Source organism: Piliocolobus tephrosceles, chromosome X (genome assembly GCF_002776525.5).
Source record: "Piliocolobus tephrosceles isolate RC106 chromosome X, ASM277652v3, whole genome shotgun sequence".
Classification (NCBI taxonomy): domain Eukaryota; kingdom Metazoa; phylum Chordata; class Mammalia; order Primates; family Cercopithecidae; genus Piliocolobus; species Piliocolobus tephrosceles.
Genome location: NC_045455.1, coordinates 74,966,281 through 74,984,613, shown reverse-complemented (window position 1 = coordinate 74,984,613; position 18,333 = coordinate 74,966,281). Strand labels below are relative to the sequence as shown.

The following is an 18,333-nucleotide window of genomic DNA, read 5'->3' as shown; positions in this document are numbered from 1 at the left end:
TGAGATGAGTCTGGAAGAACCTACTCTCATTTTTTTATGATACCAAAAAGTAATCTTTCAGCATGTACATATTCATGTACACCAATACAACCAATAGTTTTAACTCTGATCCCTATTAATCTTAGTAGTGGAAAATAACAAGGGTATGTGGCTACAGGCAAAATGTAATCAGTTAATCAAAACAAACATGACAATAAAAAATGAAAATTTTAAAAAGTAAAGAAAATGAAAAACGTAACCCTACAAGTGATGGTTCATGAAACTACATTCAAAAGAGCTTCAAGTGCTCTTGTTCAAAACGTCAGCTACAATCATACTTAAGTTTAAAATTATAATGACTATTCCTCAAAAATATATCAGAGAATGTTGAGGGTTGCCAGGAGATAATTATTTCTTAAACTACAATTGTGTTTCAGCAATTCCTTCTTCTTTTCCATTTCACTGTCCTCATAATGCTTCATAAGGGCAGGCAGAATTCTGACAGTCTGAATGATCTTTTTTTTTAAGAGAAACTATTCAGGGTAACACAAATTCTAATTTTTCGCATAAAATCATTGTGAAACTGAAATATTAGAATGCTTTTGTTAGTGCTAAGTTCAGGCTCAAAAATGGCAATCTTGCAATGATGCTGTCCCAGAATATCTCTGTGGTGATGCACTTGCACCTTTTTAATGGAGTTTTCCTTACATACTCTCTTTGAGTATTGAAGATTTTAGTTATTAGTCTCAACTTGTTTGGTTACTCTGGTTGGCTATATATTTTCAATGGCTAGTTAATGATTTTCAAGTCCTTTCAGGACACAAACATTTTAAATTTTAAATTTAGAAAATGGTCTCACATTGCATCAGACAAACTTAATTGCTCCTTGTAGTTTAAATACACTGACAAGATTAATCTATCTTCATTTTTTTTTCCTAACAATAACAACAAAAAGGGTGTGTGTGGGAGGGGGGCAGGAGATAATAAAAAACAGAGGATAACTTCTTCCTAAGGTAGGAGTGTGTGTGTAATATATATGTCTTTATATATACATGTGTTACATCACATATATCTGTACCTATAAAATAAAAAGTCCAGTATTTTTTATTATAATGAGCAAATTGAAAATAAAATCATACACAAATAATTGAGAGATGAGTACCAGGGTTATATGTTGGTATTGTCAGAGTAGAAAAATACAAAGTTGATTTGTACTAATACTACTACTAAAAATTTCAAAGATGCTTGCTGGCTGTAAAAGTAAAACTGACAAAGCTAGATTCAGATGTATTAATTTTTATAAATGATTGTCAATACAGGCAACTTAAGTTATATTGAACTTATGCTTATTATTTGTAAATAAGTACCCAGCTAAGTTTGTGATTTTATGATATAAACATTGTATGTATTAAAGGAAACATTGCTTTTTAGAATACTCACTTGCAACAATGCGTCTTCCATCTGCTAGAATCATTTCTCCATTTTCTACTAGAGTTTTTAAAATACACGTGACATTTGTTGGAGCTTTGTCTGCCTCATCTACTACCAGAATGTGACCCAACTTTACTGCTTTAACCTTTGAAGACAGAAAATTTATCATAAACAATTAAATGAAAGACAGCCATTATTAAAACTTCATTACTTACTGCTTTGAATTTATAACAGCTGGCTTTATTTAAGTTATGAGAGTACACACACACACACACACACATACACACACACACACACATCTATAGCAGAGCTGGAAACAAAATTTTGGGATTTCTACCAAAAGCTTCACGTGGCTACTAAACTGCCAACTCTACAGTAATCTTTTTATTTCATTTTAGTATTAAAATTATTCCCATGGTAGTGATACCCAACAACATCTCACACCCAAGAGTAGGAGAGATTTAAAACAAGTATAACAAATAGAGAAAGTGCCATGGGAGTCATGAAGGGTGAGACGTTACAATCATTGTGGACATTAGAACACTGAATTTGTTAAAGCTCTTAAAAGAGTATACAATTGTAATAGACCCAAAATGGATAGGGCAGAAGAGGTGGCTACTCAAGACAAAGAGAATCAATGGTCAAACTCAAGAAATCCTGGGGCAAATCTGGAAATGAGTGACTATGAACAGTCTATGCTGGCTGAAGTAGAAGTTAAATGTGAGAAAAGGGACTAGAAGGGTAGACTGGGTGTCTACTGCTAAGGGAATAACTGCCAGACCAAGAAATAGGTACTTCCTCGTTAAGTAACGGGATGCAATTTAATGGTTATGAGTTGACACATGATAGAAGTGGAGCTTGGAGCTACACTTTAGGATATTTAATCTGGCGACAGTATGCAGAATAGTTTGGCTAAAAAGTGATTTGGGAACCTGATTTGAGGGAGGTATGAAAAAAATGGAAATAAAAGGCATTAGACTGATTTCATTTGAAGGTTTTGTAGAGGCAGAATCTATAGTCTTGGCAGTTGCTTGGGTGGGAAGAGGAGAAAGGAAAAATAAAAGTCTTAGATTTAAGGTGACTGGGTTGATGGTGACATCATGAAAAGAAAGATGAAAGCTAGAGAAAAGTCTTAAAAACATGTTTGAGGGGTGGATAAAAGAAGATATCCAATGAATTTAAGTGAAAAATCTCAAGATAAAAAAAATAGTAAGAAATATAACGTAAAGTGGACCATATCCTAATTTTTCTCGTAGGATGGTATATTTTAAGAAAATACAGATTAAGAAATGAGCATTCCTTCTACCACAATTATTTTAAAGCATATTTTAAAAAAAACTTACAAGAAATTTCTTTTTTAAATTTTAGGATAAAAAATAACTGAGTTTAAAAAAAGAAAACATGTAGCTTCTATCCTCAACCCGCTCTTTGTTCAGGGAAAGTCAGGCCCAATCTGGGAGAACTCAGGCAGGAGATCCTAAAGACTCCACTCCCTGGGGTCTGGACCACAGAGGTTCCCACGATGACTTATTTGTGCCACTACTGCAAAGGTGTCACGTGCACAGAGGGACATGCCTGGCAGGCTGAGATTTCTTTAGGTCTTGTGTAGGAAGTTGAGGATTGGATCTTCCCAGCTGTCTAAAACACTGGGCTAATATTTTATTAAATAGAACTATTTCTAAAAACTTTTCTAGAAACCTTACCTATTTTCAAACTGTATACATTTGAAAATGATAGTAAACTTAAAAAAAAATCTGGAATAGAAAAGAAATCAATAGAGGATTTTTGTCATTCTCTAAATCTCTCACTCTGAAGACAGAAGAACAAAATAGGAAAACATGTTATCTCCCCAATAATTTGCGTATAAATATCCTCTCCTAAAATGAACATGAATGAACGCTTTCCAGTTAGGCTGAAACATACTAGAATCTGATATGGTTTGGCTGTGTCCCCACCCAAATCTTATCTTGAATTGTAGCTCCCATAATTCAAAAGAGGGACCCAGTGGGAGGGAGCCGGTGGGAGATAACTGAATCATGGGGGCAGTTTCCCCCACACTGTTCTTGTGGTAGTGAGGAACTCTCACAAGATCTGATGGTTTTACAAGGGCAAACCTCTTTTCTTGGTTCTCATTCTCTCTTGCCTGCTGCCATGTGAGACATGCCTTTCACCTTCCACCATGATTGTGAGGCCTTCGGAGTCACGTGGAACTGTGAGTCCATTAAACCTTTTTTTCCTTTATAAATTACCCAGTCTCAGGTATGTCTTTATAAGCAGCATGAAAACAAACTAATACATAATCCATGAGAGATTCATCCTCCAAAAACCGAAAAACAACTGCGAAACAAAAATACACTTGAAAACATTTCTATGAGTAGATTACTAACCAAAGGTGAGTCTTCATATACAATAAGTCCATCTTTAACTGAAGGCTGAAGCGTAAGAGTTTGTACTGTTGTATCCCTAAAGTAAAACGAACACATTCTATAGTTAGTAAGGAAATAAGCTGATGATTGATTATGAATAAAAATATAGCACAGGTGCATTTTTTAAAAGATTTTTGTTCATCATCCTGCTTCCCCTCCCCCCACCAAAAAAAAACCAGCAAGTGAAATTTATTTCAGTAACAATACTCTGTAGACTTAATACAGTATAAATTACAAAGAATTTGAGAATTAATCCAGACTTATAGATTATCCAGGTTCTTCACTTCTCTTTTTCTTTCTGGTAATATCTCTTGTAACCACCTCACACCTCAAAATTACCTCCTGAGGGTGAAGAGGAGAAACTAAAATAAATTTTATATATTTATATATAAAATATATAAATTTATATATATATATAAAATATAACATTTATGTTGTTTAAATATAATTTTGATGGCAAGTTTGGTAATGATTGGTATGCTGACAGACAAAGTAAATCGAGGAATTACACATTCAGGCCCAAACTGCCATCACTAGGTGCCAAAGCCAGACTACCATACCGCATGCCAAGAATACTCAAGAATTACTTTATGCGGCCGGGTGTGGTGGCTCACGCCTGTAATCCCAGCGTTTTGGGAGGCCGAGGGGGGCAGATCACGAGGTCAGGAGATCGAGACCATCCTGGCCAACACGGTGAAACCCTGTCTTTACTAGAAATACAAAAAAATTGGCTGGGTGTGGTGGCAGATGCCTGCAGTCCCAGTTACTCAGGAGGCTGAGGCAGGGGAATGGTGTGAACCCAGGAGGTGGAGCTTGCAGTAAGCAGAGACCACGCCACTGCACTCCAGGCTGGGTGACAAAGTAAGACTCCGTCTCAGGAAAAAAAAAAAAAAAAAAAAAAAGAACTACGTCATAGGATTTTGAACATTTCTGCTGGGATTAAGGCAATCCATTATATTTCTTAAATCTACTTTTTACTATTTACTTGACCCTCCTTTAGATCAGGATCTTCAAAAATATTAACAGTTGACTGTCCTGATGTTAAGAGCCTCCTCACATGATGAGACATAACATTCACATCAAGTATGGATATTCTTACCAAAATGTGTGTAAGGAAGTTGCAGGTGATAGGTAGGGTCAGGTATTTTTAAGGGGATCAATTTTGTATCTCTGCCTTCTAGCTAAGATTATTTCCCACAGAGAATTAGAACTACTTTAAAAATATGAGTAGCGTCTTTGAAGAGTTCAAAGTTATTTTTTCAAACCACCCTACTTCTTATTCAAAGTAAAGCATGAAGTTGCAATTGTGTTGTTTTTACTATCTACTATGTATAAGACACTACTGGACAGTGAACTTCAGACCTTGATGTTATACTTGTGAAACGTACACCCAAATGCCAAACTTTACTATAATCTATTAAAATTGCAAAATGTGTATCTGTTTTTTAAAAAGTAATAAATAGCACTTGACAATAAAAAACAAGATAAACTTAACACGTCATCAAATAACTGTTTTTCTTTTAGCAGAACAAATATAATAAAAATCAGTTTTTATTATTGCTTTGAGAGGCAGCTGTGGAGTAGTGCAAAGAAGACCTTGGAGTCAGATCAATCAGGATTCAAATTCTTGTTTTGCCCCTTATTGGCCATGTGATTTTGGGTAAGTAATAAAGCCCACTCAAAAGGATTTCTGATAGAACACTTGGAAAGTGTCTAACACCATATCTGGCAGATAGCAGGGGTGTAATTATGTATCAGCTTTAGATATTTGTTATCATTATTGTTGTTGTTGTGACTGAAAGTTCCTTGCCTGCCTACCTTTCACTTGATCTTCAGTTTTTTAGCATAGATGGTACTTCTTGAAAAATCCCTTCCCTGACCTTTTGTAGACAAGCTTAGGTGCCCCTGCTATGTGATCCCCTTGTGACCCATATATCCCCTAATTCAGCCCTTCACACACTATACTGTAAGTACTTGTTTTACTATCTTCCCACACAGACTGTAAGATCTAAGAGTATAGAACATGTCCACACTGTCCCTCATTCTGTCCCCCACCTAGATGTCTGGCTCACTAGAGGAATTCAATAAATATTAGTTGAATGAATGAAATAAACAAAAAATATGAAAAAGTAAAAGTCAACGATGTAGTTTATAGTGCAGGATAAAATACACAGACTTCCAAATTTATTAGATCATTGGATTTTGTTTTTAAACAGAGAATCTGGAACCTACTCTAGTAAATGTTGGGTTAGAGTAAGGCTAATTCTCCTAGGGGTAAGAAATGGTACATTCTGGCCAGGTGCGGTGGCTGAAGCCTGTAATCCTGGCACTTTGGGAGGTTGAGGCGGGCGGATCACAAGGTCAGAAGTTTGCGACCAGCTTGACCAGCATGGTGAAACCCCATCTCTACTAAAAATATAAAAATTAGCCCGGAATGGTGGCACATGCCTGTAATCCCAGCTACTCAGGAGGCTGAGGCAGGAGAAAAGCCTGCAACCAGGAGGCAGAGGTTGCAGTGAGCTGAGATAGCACCACGGCACTCCAGCCTGGGTGACACAGCAAGACTCCATCTCAAAAAAAAAAAAAAAAAAAAAAAAAAGAAGAGAAATGGTGCATTCTAAGGAAAGCATCTGTAGGTCTGTATTAGAAAGTATAGTCACGTTGAAAAGGTATGTATGGGATTGACTAGTCAAGGGACCGAGGAGTTGATGGTTTATGTCCAAGACGGAGTTGAACTGGAACTTATAGTTGCAGTGGAAACCTTCTTCATCAGATTCCTCATTTATGGAATTTGAACAGGTATGCTGGCAATACAATTATTGACAATTACAATTTTTAGACTGCTTGCCTTATTTGTATCTAACTTGGAAGGGTTCTCCTTCTCCTTCTAACTTTCTTCGGTTAATTCTCTGGGATTCTGGCCTATTGCTGCTCCTGATTCCTATCTAACTCCCATCGCCATAATCCTGGCTCTCCTGGGCCTGGCACCTCCCCCATCATCTACTGCTTCTTACGGCCCTAGCACTACACTTTACAAAGAATCTCATTTTGTTTATCTTCTCTAAAAAACAAATTAAATTATGTCTAAAAATAAAGCCCTGTGAGATGATAGGGAAAATGAAAAATACATTGTGGCAAGTTACTGGTGATTATAAACCTTTAGCATGAATAAAATGTTCCCTATATAACAAATGGATTGTCATATATCAATTTTCTGTATTTATGGGTTTTATAAACTTACTGCAGGACATACATATATATTTTTTTGCTAGCAAATTAATCGTTAAAGTTTTAAACAAATCAAGAACAAAGTTTAGTTACACTTACTTATTGTTAATATTCTAGCAATAGAGAAGGGAGTGGATGAGGAAGGGAAATAGATGTGTTCACACAGATTTTTATAGTAATATAACGAATTTCTCACCTCAGCTTTCACATATTTAATGGGCAACAACCGGTCATCTTCCAGCACCAAATAGAAAAAGGAACTCTTGCATCATTATTAGAAAGGAAATTCAGTTGTTACCTTAATAATTATTGAGCTTCATAGCAGATTAAGAAAAGCAAATTCAACCTGAATTCTAATTTTAAAAAGAAAATGAAGTTGCTCTGTAACACTCGAATTCTGATAGCATACAACGTGTCAAATTAGATTTCTCAAAAGACTTTTGTGCTAGAAATAAAAATCACAGGTTTGAGAAAACAAGCACAAATCAGATGATTTCCAAAGGAGACTAAAATGAGAATAAATGCAAATGGGAAATGTCACTTTTAGTGGAGTAGTACGCGAGAAAGAGAAATTTATAGGATAAAGGTGGTTTTGTTCTGCTCTTATAATAAGTCCCTTCATCTAGTACATAAAAAAAAGCAAAGGTTAGTAAAATATGTAAAATAATAATGACCTTAAGAAATTAGTAGGTTTATGTTTTAGTAAGTTACCCTCATTATGTAAGTGGGAAACAATCCACTATTGTCTGCATAAGACTTAATACAATAAGAAAAAAGGCTTGATTTCCAAGATATACTATAAAATTAGAAACTTTAACTTAGTAAGTAATAAGGTGACTACTGTTGTTATAGGCAGCATAAACTGACTCTTAAAGACAATATAGTATTTCTTTTTCAGAGGGTGCTTGATTAAAATCATTACTCTGCATTTATGAGCAACTTGGATAAAAAGATTAATCCTCCACACAAACAATGACCCTAAGAGAATATTTTATTTCCTGCAACTTCAATCCTCTTGTGAATTGTTCCTCTCAAAAACAGCTTTGAAATAAAAGCTAATGAAAATTTAGTGTCATAACAATACTAGGGAGAAGAAAACTTAAAACACAGTTTAGTTACATGTTCTTAGCCTAAAGCTTAAAAAAGAGATGCCTTTCCAGTACAAAACATTTATCAGTAATACTTGATGAATTAATTAGAATGTTCAGCTAAGTGTTGACATTTGTTATCACTGTTCTCACTTTTGACTATCTTACAAACTACAGCATCTATCAACTAAAGCCTGTGTCAATAAAGGGGCTGCTCAAAGAAATACTGTACTAAACTCTATTCTTAACTTTGGCACTTTAAAGTCTTTTAAAAAAATTAGAATTATTAATATTTCAATAGTAATTTAAAATTATTCCACATGTAATAAAAGCAATTAAATTGTGTAAAGACCAAGTTTTTGTCAAAATAAGGAAAGAGAGAGCAAGCACAATCTGTTCTGAAAGATTGTTTATAAAAGTACATTAAGTTAGTATCTTCTAATTTATTGAGGAGCACAATATCTAAAAATAATGATGTTTACTTTAAGGATGATATTTTAATAACTTGTATCTTAACTGATTTATAGTTAGATTGATTTTAGAAAATTAATAATAGTTAAACATAAGAGTAAAGGAAGAAAGAAGACACACAAGAGTTTCAAAGAGCTGACGAAAATCTTCTCTTATAGTTCATTAAAATAGAAATGCCTATAGGAATGGTCCACGCAATAATATGACTCAAACATGAGAAAGGACAGACAGAATATGGAACAAAGGCAGCACCGAAAAAACGTTTGCTCAATATTTCTCCTTTTTTTTTTTTTTTTTTTGACACAATCTCACTTTGTCGCCTAGGCTGGAGTGCAATTGCATGATCTTGGCTCGCTGCAACCTCCGCTTCCCAGGTTCAAGTGATTCTCCTGCCTCAGCCTCCAGAATAGGTGGGATTACAGGCATGCACCACCACACTTGGCTGATCTTTGTATTTTTGGTAGAGATGGTGGTTCATCATGTTGGCCAGACTGGTCTTGAACTCCTAACCTCAGGTGATCTGCCCACCTCGGCCTCCCAAAATGCTGGAATTAAAGGAGTGAGCCACGATGCCCATCTGCTCATCATTTCAAACAGAAGTTTAATTATGAAAAGAGAATTAAATGGCAATTTTTACCAGTAAGACATAAGCCTAACATCATTGATTGAGAGAAGTAAACACTATCAAAAGATATTTTTCAAGTGAAGATGAGTTCTTGGTATCAAGAATATAACTTTCACAAGACTTACTTTAAAATGAGTAAAGAAATAAAGATAAAGAGGACTAAACAGAATTATCACTAATAAAATAGAGTGCTACTTAGAAAAAGGTGATGTAAACAAGTTTAAGAATCCCTTGATGTTTACAGTCTGAGCTGTCCGCAGAGTAGTGGCATCCCATCCCCTAGCCCTATCTATAAAAGACAAATTCACTTTGCCATATTAGGCAAGAAGCTTCCTTAGCCCCTCAAACAAAAACAGTCACCGTTAAAAGCAGTGTTGCTATCCAATACAACAATAGGAGGGTATAGAATTTTGAACAGGAAGAACATGTTTTCTTCTTCTTTTTGATTTCTATTGTACAACATGGTGAATATTTCTAGTTAATAACAGTGTTGCCTATTTCAAAATTGCTAAGTAAATTTCAAATGTTCTCATCATAAATAATGTTAACTATTTGAGGTGATGGATATGTTAATTAGCTTGATTTAATTATTTCGCATTGTATTCGTAAGGTATAACATCATTTTGGACTCTATAAATTTTTTTTTCCCTACACAACTCCCTCTTCACAGAACCCATAAGTTTATACAATTATAAACTGTCAATGTACAATTAAAAAAGGGAAAGAAAAAGAAGAAGACAAACTGAGTTATGACTACTGCAGTGTTGAAAACTAGCACCAGACTAAATCTGAGGTCTTTTCCTAGTTTGGTCAATCTCCTAACCTCCTGAAGCCCAAGATTACTATAAAAGGAAGGAAGACATTAGGGGGATAATATTCGTAGAATATTATCTGTGATGCAACACTTTGCTCTTCAGAGGTAGGGTCTGCTGGGAACAGCTGGTAGCAAAAAGCCACAGCAAAACAGTCACCTGATGGAAACCAAACATTTCAAAATGTGTTTACAAAATCTACTTACCTCTACCACGTCTCCTACTACTACATTAACACTATTTAAAAAGAAATTCTTCCAAAGTCAAAGCCATGCTGATAATCAAGTATTTTAACTAACTGAAAAATGTCTAAGTTGTCCACTGTTTAGAAATAAAAACAAATCTGCTAAAATAGTATATAGAAAAATGGATATTTTTTCTGCACTCTGAAAACTAGCTTTCCAGCTTGGTAAATTTTAGGCATTCAACATGACCTAATTTCTTTGCAGGAATATCATTTTCCTTTTATCCTGACAAAAAAGAAAGACAGTGTGCAGGTCCCTTATTTGAACAGAAAAACATATTTTCTAATTGTTTTTTGAAAAAAAAATTAGAGGAATGAAATGAGGATAAAAATGCAAAGTTGAATGAGTGTACAAAGCAGCACACACAGATGCGACCAGCGGGTGTGGCTGATGAACACTGTACCCACCACATAAATCTTTAGCAGTAAATGCAGTATATATTACCTTTTTAAAAAGACTTTATCAATTAAGTAACAACATAAAAGTGTGATAAAAAGACCAAATTAGTGAGTGACCACTTTTTCATGTTAGGACTTTCTATGATCTTTTATTCAACAAATATTTATTGAATAACAGTGAGTACTTCTTTAGAGATTGAGGAGTATCTGTGAACAAAACAGGTAAAAATTCCTTTTCTTGAAGACTTCAAATTCACACTACACTTAAGGGAACTTATCTTACCATACTAATAATGTACCATCTTTAGTACAGTACTCAATTTTGCATGAGATTAAATATCAAAAGATATTTTGTCAGAGGCAATTCAAAGAAATAAAGTTAAAATGAATATTTTTGATCATCAAGACAAATAACAAACTAGTCTGGTGCAGTTTAAACCTACCAGAGGAATCAGGTTCTCTATGAAGTTGGTTAGGTATGTCTCTTTTGGTTAATAACCCAAAATACATCTTCACATAATACATGTTATCTAAAACTTACTATATAAGTTGCATTTTGTATATAGCATAATATTATTTGACACACTCTAATCCATGAATTATTTTATTCTCATTTTGGTTGTTCATCAACTAGAAAAAATTCCCAATTCTCTAGTTTTATGTTTATCAGACTTTAACCACCCAGATCAAACAAAAAATAGTATATAAATAAGCACTATGTTTGGAAAACTCTTACCTTAAAGAAAATCTGTGTTTACATTTTCATTTACCTGTTTTATTGAGTTTTTATGATAGATATTCATAAAGGAAGACACAATTGCATTATAGGAAAAACAATATATTTTGCATTTTTAGCAGCAGAAGTTAAACAATTCATTTCAACCCCTGCCTATCTTCCAGTGTAATTTTTTATTTTTTTTTGAGATGGAGTCTCGCTCTGTCGCCCAGGCTGGAGTGCAGTGGCGCGATCTGGGCTCACTGCAAGCTCTGCCTCCCAGGTTCACACCATTCTCCTGCCTCAGCCTCCCGAGTAGCTGGGACAACAGGCACCTGCCACCATGCCAAGCTAATTTTTTTTTTTTTTTTTTTTTAGCAGAGACGAGGTTTCACTGTGTTAGCCAGGATGGTCTCTATCTCCTGACCTCGTGATCCGCCCGCCTCGGCCTCCCAAAGTGCTGGGATTACAGGCGTGAGCCACTGCACCCGGCCCCCAGTGTCATTTTAATGGCAGAGGAAAAGGAACCTCAGAACCTCTGAAGAATCAGAGGGCAGAAGACTGAAGCAGCTCTCTAAACATATTTTCTTGTCATCTTATGTTTTACCTTAAAATTTCATGTAGATGTTTTCAAGATTTAAAACTTCTTTTACTCTCTAGCCCTATGTCACAGTGATACAGATTTTGAAGGTATTCCATAATAAACCTAGTTTCTTTCAATACAAAAATATTTAAGCCATCATTAGGAAAATAGCAGCAAGGAACTGTTGTCCTGAGCCAACACTTTCAGGAAACTGGGTTGAACTGAAGATGGCTGATGCTGCAGAGCAAGTTCAGCATATGCACGCATTTTTCTGTTCTAGTATCAACCACATTATATCTTGGACCTCATTATATCTTGGTATAAATGCAATCAGTTTTTTCACTTTATGCACTGTATCAGAGTGATCACCATCTAGAGCCTCCAGAATGATGCCAAGAAGGAGGTATGTGCAGCATTTTCTGACTCCTGCTGGTAAGCATTTCAACAATGGCACCTTTTAAAGATACCACAAAGCTTACATCATGTGGGACCAAAAAGTTGCTCATCTCCTAGGAAATCTCTTCTACTCTTTCAGGATGAACACGAGGATGTGGTTCATTTGTCCCGTTTTCTCATCTGAGTTTAGGTATCACTGCAATTTATTTAAGATTAGCCAAAACATCTTCAAAACCACACCAAAACAAAATACTTAATACGTGGGTCAAATTTTTAAAAAATAGGCATGTTTACAGAGGCAAAACACTGGAAATAGGCTACTGTCCAGTGCTACTCAAATGTCAACCTTCCCAGCGAGGCTTTGCCTGATCAACCTATTAAAACTGTAATCTCTGCTCTGGCCCCCTTCCCTGCTTTATTTTCCCCCATAACACTTATCACTATCTGATGTACTACATATTTTGATGATCTCATTCTCCCTCTCACCAGCAACTATAGATAAACATGAAGATTGGCCTTTTTAGTACTTGTTCACTGATGTTATCACTCACACTTAGAAAAGTAACAAGCATGTAGTAGGTGTTCTCAATGCTTGCTGAGATGGATGCATTTCAGATACTTCAATCATGTACCATGAGGCCATACTCAGCTATTAGAAGTTCCTTACACACCGGGTTTATTTATGTGCACCTTTTCTCCTTTCTGGAAAGTTTTCTCTTCCCTTTCCCCTGCTTTTTGTGACAAAAGGTTAAGGCCCATTCCTTAAACACTCAGCTCAAATGTCACCTCCTCTTAGAAGCATTCCTTATTTCTCACTGTTATCCTCCCCGCTGAACTACTGTTCTATAGGAAGCACTTTACACTTAAGAAACTTTTCAGTTGTTCACATGAGTATCTCCCTCACAGGACATATACTGCATATAGACAAGGGTATAACATTTTTTTACATATACCTAGTGTCTATCATTATGCCTTCAACATTGTAGGCATGCAAAAAATGGTTAGCCAAAGAATAAACACATGAGTGTATTAAATACTAATTATAAAATGAATTATATTTGTACATTTCCAGTGTGCAAAGCAGGTTATTAGGCATGAAGGTTTATAGAATGAATAGTTCACAGACCCCAATCTCGGGGAGCTCACATGACAGACAGGGTGATAGATATAAGGCAATTAAATTAAATTCATGTCAAAAGATGACAAGGGCTATAACAGAAAACAAAATAAAGTACAGTGGGGATACAGAAGAGAAGGCAATTAATCCTGATGGAAAAGAACAGAGTCCTGATTATGAAATTCGATTTTAACTGGCAGGAATGAGTAGAAAGTATGTCTAGGCAGAGGAATAAGCATACAGAAGTGGAATAAGCATATAGAAGTTGGGGGATGCAAGAGAAGTTTAAGGCTCCATTTAGTTATCCAGCATGTCTAGGATATAGTTGCATGGAAGGACACAGAGCTAGACAGGCAGGCTAGGTCCAGAGTGTACAGTCTTCGTTGCCATTCTGAAGAGTCTGACCTTCATTTCATGGAAAATATGAAGCCATCAGAGAACCAATCATCTATCCATTTCAGAGACAGGATTGGAGAAGATTCTCTAAATGGATGTTTCAAAGATGGATGGAAGGGAAGAGACATTACATTCATTCATTTGTTTAACAAATGTTTATCAAACATCCACAATACTCCAGGCATTATGCTGGAAGTAGGAAGTTCAAAGATATACACCTGCTCTTAAGAAGATCTCTCTGTTTAGCAAAGGAGACAGAGATGGGAATATGTAATTGTTATAAAAAATGACAGGTACAATACCAGAGCCTGTTCTAGGTCAGTGGCTCGAAACTTAACCATCAATGAAAGTTTTTAAGAAGACACATTCCAAAACATACAAAAATAGAAACAAAAAACAATGAGCTAAAGGTGAAAAACAACACCTTAAAAACAATCTTGGATTTTATTGGTTAATAAAGAAAAACCCTTTTTGTTCTCATTAAAAATTAAAGAAGGATATTTTGGGAAGAGCAATGTTATTGATACACTTTATTACTGTGTGATTTAAGGGTCTCCTCCTAACTTCAGTTTACTTTGCTACTTTGTTTCAATGCCTCTAGCATCTCTGAAAAAGAACTCACAAAGACAGGAGATCCTAATGGAAGAAGTGCAATACTGACTGCATTCGGTGTAGTTCAACACGCATTTTTCAATCTCATTTATCAAACATAGGCTCTTTTGCACCCCACTTTATGCTTATGGAGGCACAAAGAAAGGTACCAACATCTGCTTGTGGAGAAGAAGAGGGAAGGATCTACGATATTTTCTTACAGGAAAACACTTTGATTTTCATTTTGAAGATAAAGTATGAGTTTTCTGGGTAGACTTGACAGGGAATTCCAGGCAACAAGAGCTGCGCAGAACAAGTTGGGGAGTAACAGATACGGTATGTGATACCTGGGAACCACAGGCAGCTAATATGGCTTATGCATACGTGGGAGAGAAAGGTAGGTGGAAGTAAGACAAGTGAAACAGATAGTGGCAACGGGAGTCATTGCAGGGTTCTGAGCAGAAGAGTAAGTAATCAGCTTTATTGGTAGAAACATGTGAGGCACGGAAAGGAGAGATTAGAGGTTGAGTTCTTAACCAGGAGGCTACTGCAATAGTTCAGGCAAGAAAAGATAAGCAATGGACTGGTTCTCACTGCTACAAGCATGCTGACACGAATGATTCTATTTCCCTAGTGAGAGACCTTAACTTGGCTTGGTGCCGTTAGCTGTTGGCTGCAGTCCTATTCCAAACTGTCACTTGACAAAATTCTTACAACCCTCTAATTGCTGTAAATGTGAAAGGCTGGCTATTACTTTGCTTACAGATCAAATCTGCATTGGGTCAATTCATCTACCGACTCTCCAGAACAGACAAAGTTGCTGAAATGCCAGAATGTCTCACCACAAATAAACTACAATTATGAAAATAATAATTGCTGCCAAACATATCAATGTTTGAGTTCTCCTCAAGTAGTCTCCCATTTGTTCCTTACCACATTACCCTTTAAAAATGTTTATGTCATTTTCACTTTATTAATAGCATTGGTATTTTCCTGTTTATTAAATTATTTGTTCATTGCCTATCTTCTCACCACTAGAAAGAAAGCTTCATGATAGCAGTGACCTTGTCTGTCATTCTGTTCACTGTTGTATTCTCAAGAACAGTACTATGGACATAAGAGGAACTCAGTAAAGGTTTGTTGCAGTAGATCTCCTTTACTACCAAATGCAACTATACCTCAGCTACTGCAGCACTGACTTCTGAAAGCTCAAAGCTAAACTTTTCTCTAGAGAATTTTGTTCTACTAATGGAGGTTACCTCACCCAGAAATGCTTGGGAGGTCACACATGCCTGCCTCCCTTTCTCCCTCAGGGCAGCCCTAAATCAATGACTTAGAGATATGAGGGTAAAAAAGGCTGGTGCTCTTGCCTTCAGGTGGGGTAACTGAGTAGTAACATTCACGCTCCAGAACTCCTTATGAAGAGGCTGAGGCCAGCCTTTAGCTAAACCACCTCTTTTCATTGGCCTTATCCTGAGTCCTTCACTTGCTTACAGATTTCACCTAGAAGCTGTCCCTCCAATTCATTTCCACAAACATTTACATCTCTGGTTCTGCTGCTAGGGAACCCAACCTAAGATATCTGTTGACTGTTTGAATGAATGAAGAAAAATGTAGAAATAATTCTTAGATCTTCTAGCAACACTTTTAATTCTTCCTGCATAAAACATCATAGATACACCTCAGTTAACAGAAATTAGCTAACGAAGTTGTGAACTGAGCCACCCACAAATACATAAATCTACTACTAGTTTAAGTCCCTCATCCCATCCTCTTCTGCTCATTTGTCACTGTTGCCCTCATCTGAAGATTCTGGCTAAAACAATAAGGAATGGTATTTTATAAAACTAAAACAAAACAAAACACCATTTTATTTTATTTTATTTCATTTTATTTTTTAAATTTTTTATTATACTTTAAGTTGTAGGGTACATGTGCATAACGTGCAGGTTTGTTACATATGTATACTTGTGCCATGTTGGTGTGCTGCACCCATCAACTCATCAGCACCCATCAATTCATCATTTATATCATGTATAACTCCCAATGCAATCCCTCTCCCCTCCCCCCTCCCTATGATAGGCCCCAGTGTGTGATGTTCCCCTTCCTGTGTCCAAGTGATCTCAGTGTTCAGTTCCCACCTATGAGTGAGAACATGCGGTGTTTGGTTTTCTGTTCTTGTGATAGTTTGCTAAGAATGATGGTTTCCAGGTGCATCCATGTCCCTGCAAAGGACGCAAACTCATCCTTTTTTATGGCTGCATAGTATTCCATGGTGTATATGTGCCACATTTTCTTAATCCAGTCTGTCACAGATGGACATTTGGGTTGATTCCAAGTCTCTGCTATTGTGAATAGTGCCGCAACAAAACACCATTTTAAATCTAATTGAATAAGAAGAAAGTTGGGAGGTATCTTCTTCACTTTGTCTGCTTATAACAACCCTGTAAGAAACCTGCAGCGGGTGCTGACTAGAAAGGTCCAGAGAGAGGAGAGCAGGTTTCAGTGGTTAGGACATGATGTTAAACATGTTAAGATAATATACGATTGAAACAGCTTTAATATTGAGTTGTTTTATTTATTTATTTATTTTGAGACGGAGTCTCGCTCTGTCGCCCAGGCTGGAGTGCAGTAGTGCGATCTTAGCTCACTGCATGCTCCGCTTTCTGGGTTCTCGCCATTCTCCTGCCTTAGCCTCCCGAGTAGCTGGGACTACAGGTGACCACCACCAGGCCCGGCTAATTTTTTTTTGTATTTTTTAGTAGAGACGGGGTTTCACTGTGTGAGCCAGGATGGTCTTATCTCCTGACCTCTTGATTCACCTGCCTTGGCCTTCCAAAGTGCTGGGATTACAGGCATGAACCACTGCGCCTGGCCTGTTTATTATTATTATTATTATACTTTCAGTTCTAGGGTACTTGTGCACAACGTGCAGGTTTGTTACATATAGTATACATGTGCCATGTTGGTGTGCTGCACCCATCAACTCGTCATTTAGGTTAGGTATTTCTCCGAATGCTATATCTCCCCCATGCCCCCACCTCACGACAGGCCCCGGTGTGTGATGTTCCCGGCCCTGTGTCCAAGTGTTCTCATTGTTCAATTTCCACCTGTGAGTGAGAACTTGCGGTGTTTGGTTTTCTGTCCTTGTGATACTTTGCTCACCTCCAGAATGGGAGAAAATTTTTGCAATCTACCCATCTGACATAGGGCTAATATGCAGAATCTACAAAGAACTTAAACAAATTTACAAGAAAAAAATCAAACAACCCCATCAAAAAGTGGGCAAAGGATATGAACAGACACTTCTCAAAAGAAGACATTTATGCAGCCAACAGACACATGAAAAAATGCTCATCATCACTGGTCATCAGAGAAATGTAAATCAAAACCACAATGAGATATCATCTCACACCAGTTAGAATGGCAATCATTAAAAAGTCAGGAAACCACAGGTGCTGGCGAGGATATGGAGAAACAGGAACGCTTTTACACTGTTGGTGGGAGTGTAAACTAGTTCAACCACTATGGAAGACAGTGTGGCGATTCCTCAAGGATCTAGAACTAGAAATACCATTTGACCCAGAGTTGTTTTTATTTTTATTACAAATAAGGACTAAAATTTTTAAAAATTCCTCTTCCATCAGAGTATCTCTGATTTTATCATAGAAATAACGATTTTCTTAATAAAATTATGCTTTACAATTAAAAAAGGATTAAAAAATTATAAACTAAATTTATAATAGTGAGTGACTTGAGGAAGGGGAGACCAGACTGGAAGTAGTGGCCAAAGGAGACCTCAGTTATAATTACAGTGTTTTATTTCTGCACA

General features: G+C 36.4%; 1 protein-coding gene across 2 annotated transcripts in view; it reads right to left on the bottom strand.

Moving 5' to 3' along the window:
- VWA8 (von Willebrand factor A domain containing 8) overlaps positions 1-18,333 on the bottom strand; it is a 390,434-nt gene that overhangs the window by 163,311 nt on the left and 208,790 nt on the right. For both annotated transcript variants that reach the window (XM_023208911.1, XM_023208909.2), the window contains exons 22-23: positions 3,798-3,873; positions 1,420-1,555 (exon numbers count right to left, since the gene is read on the bottom strand). In XM_023208911.1, coding sequence (XP_023064679.1) covers positions 1,420-1,555; positions 3,798-3,873 — 212 coding nt within the window. The remainder of the gene's footprint in view (positions 1-1,419; positions 1,556-3,797; positions 3,874-18,333) is intronic.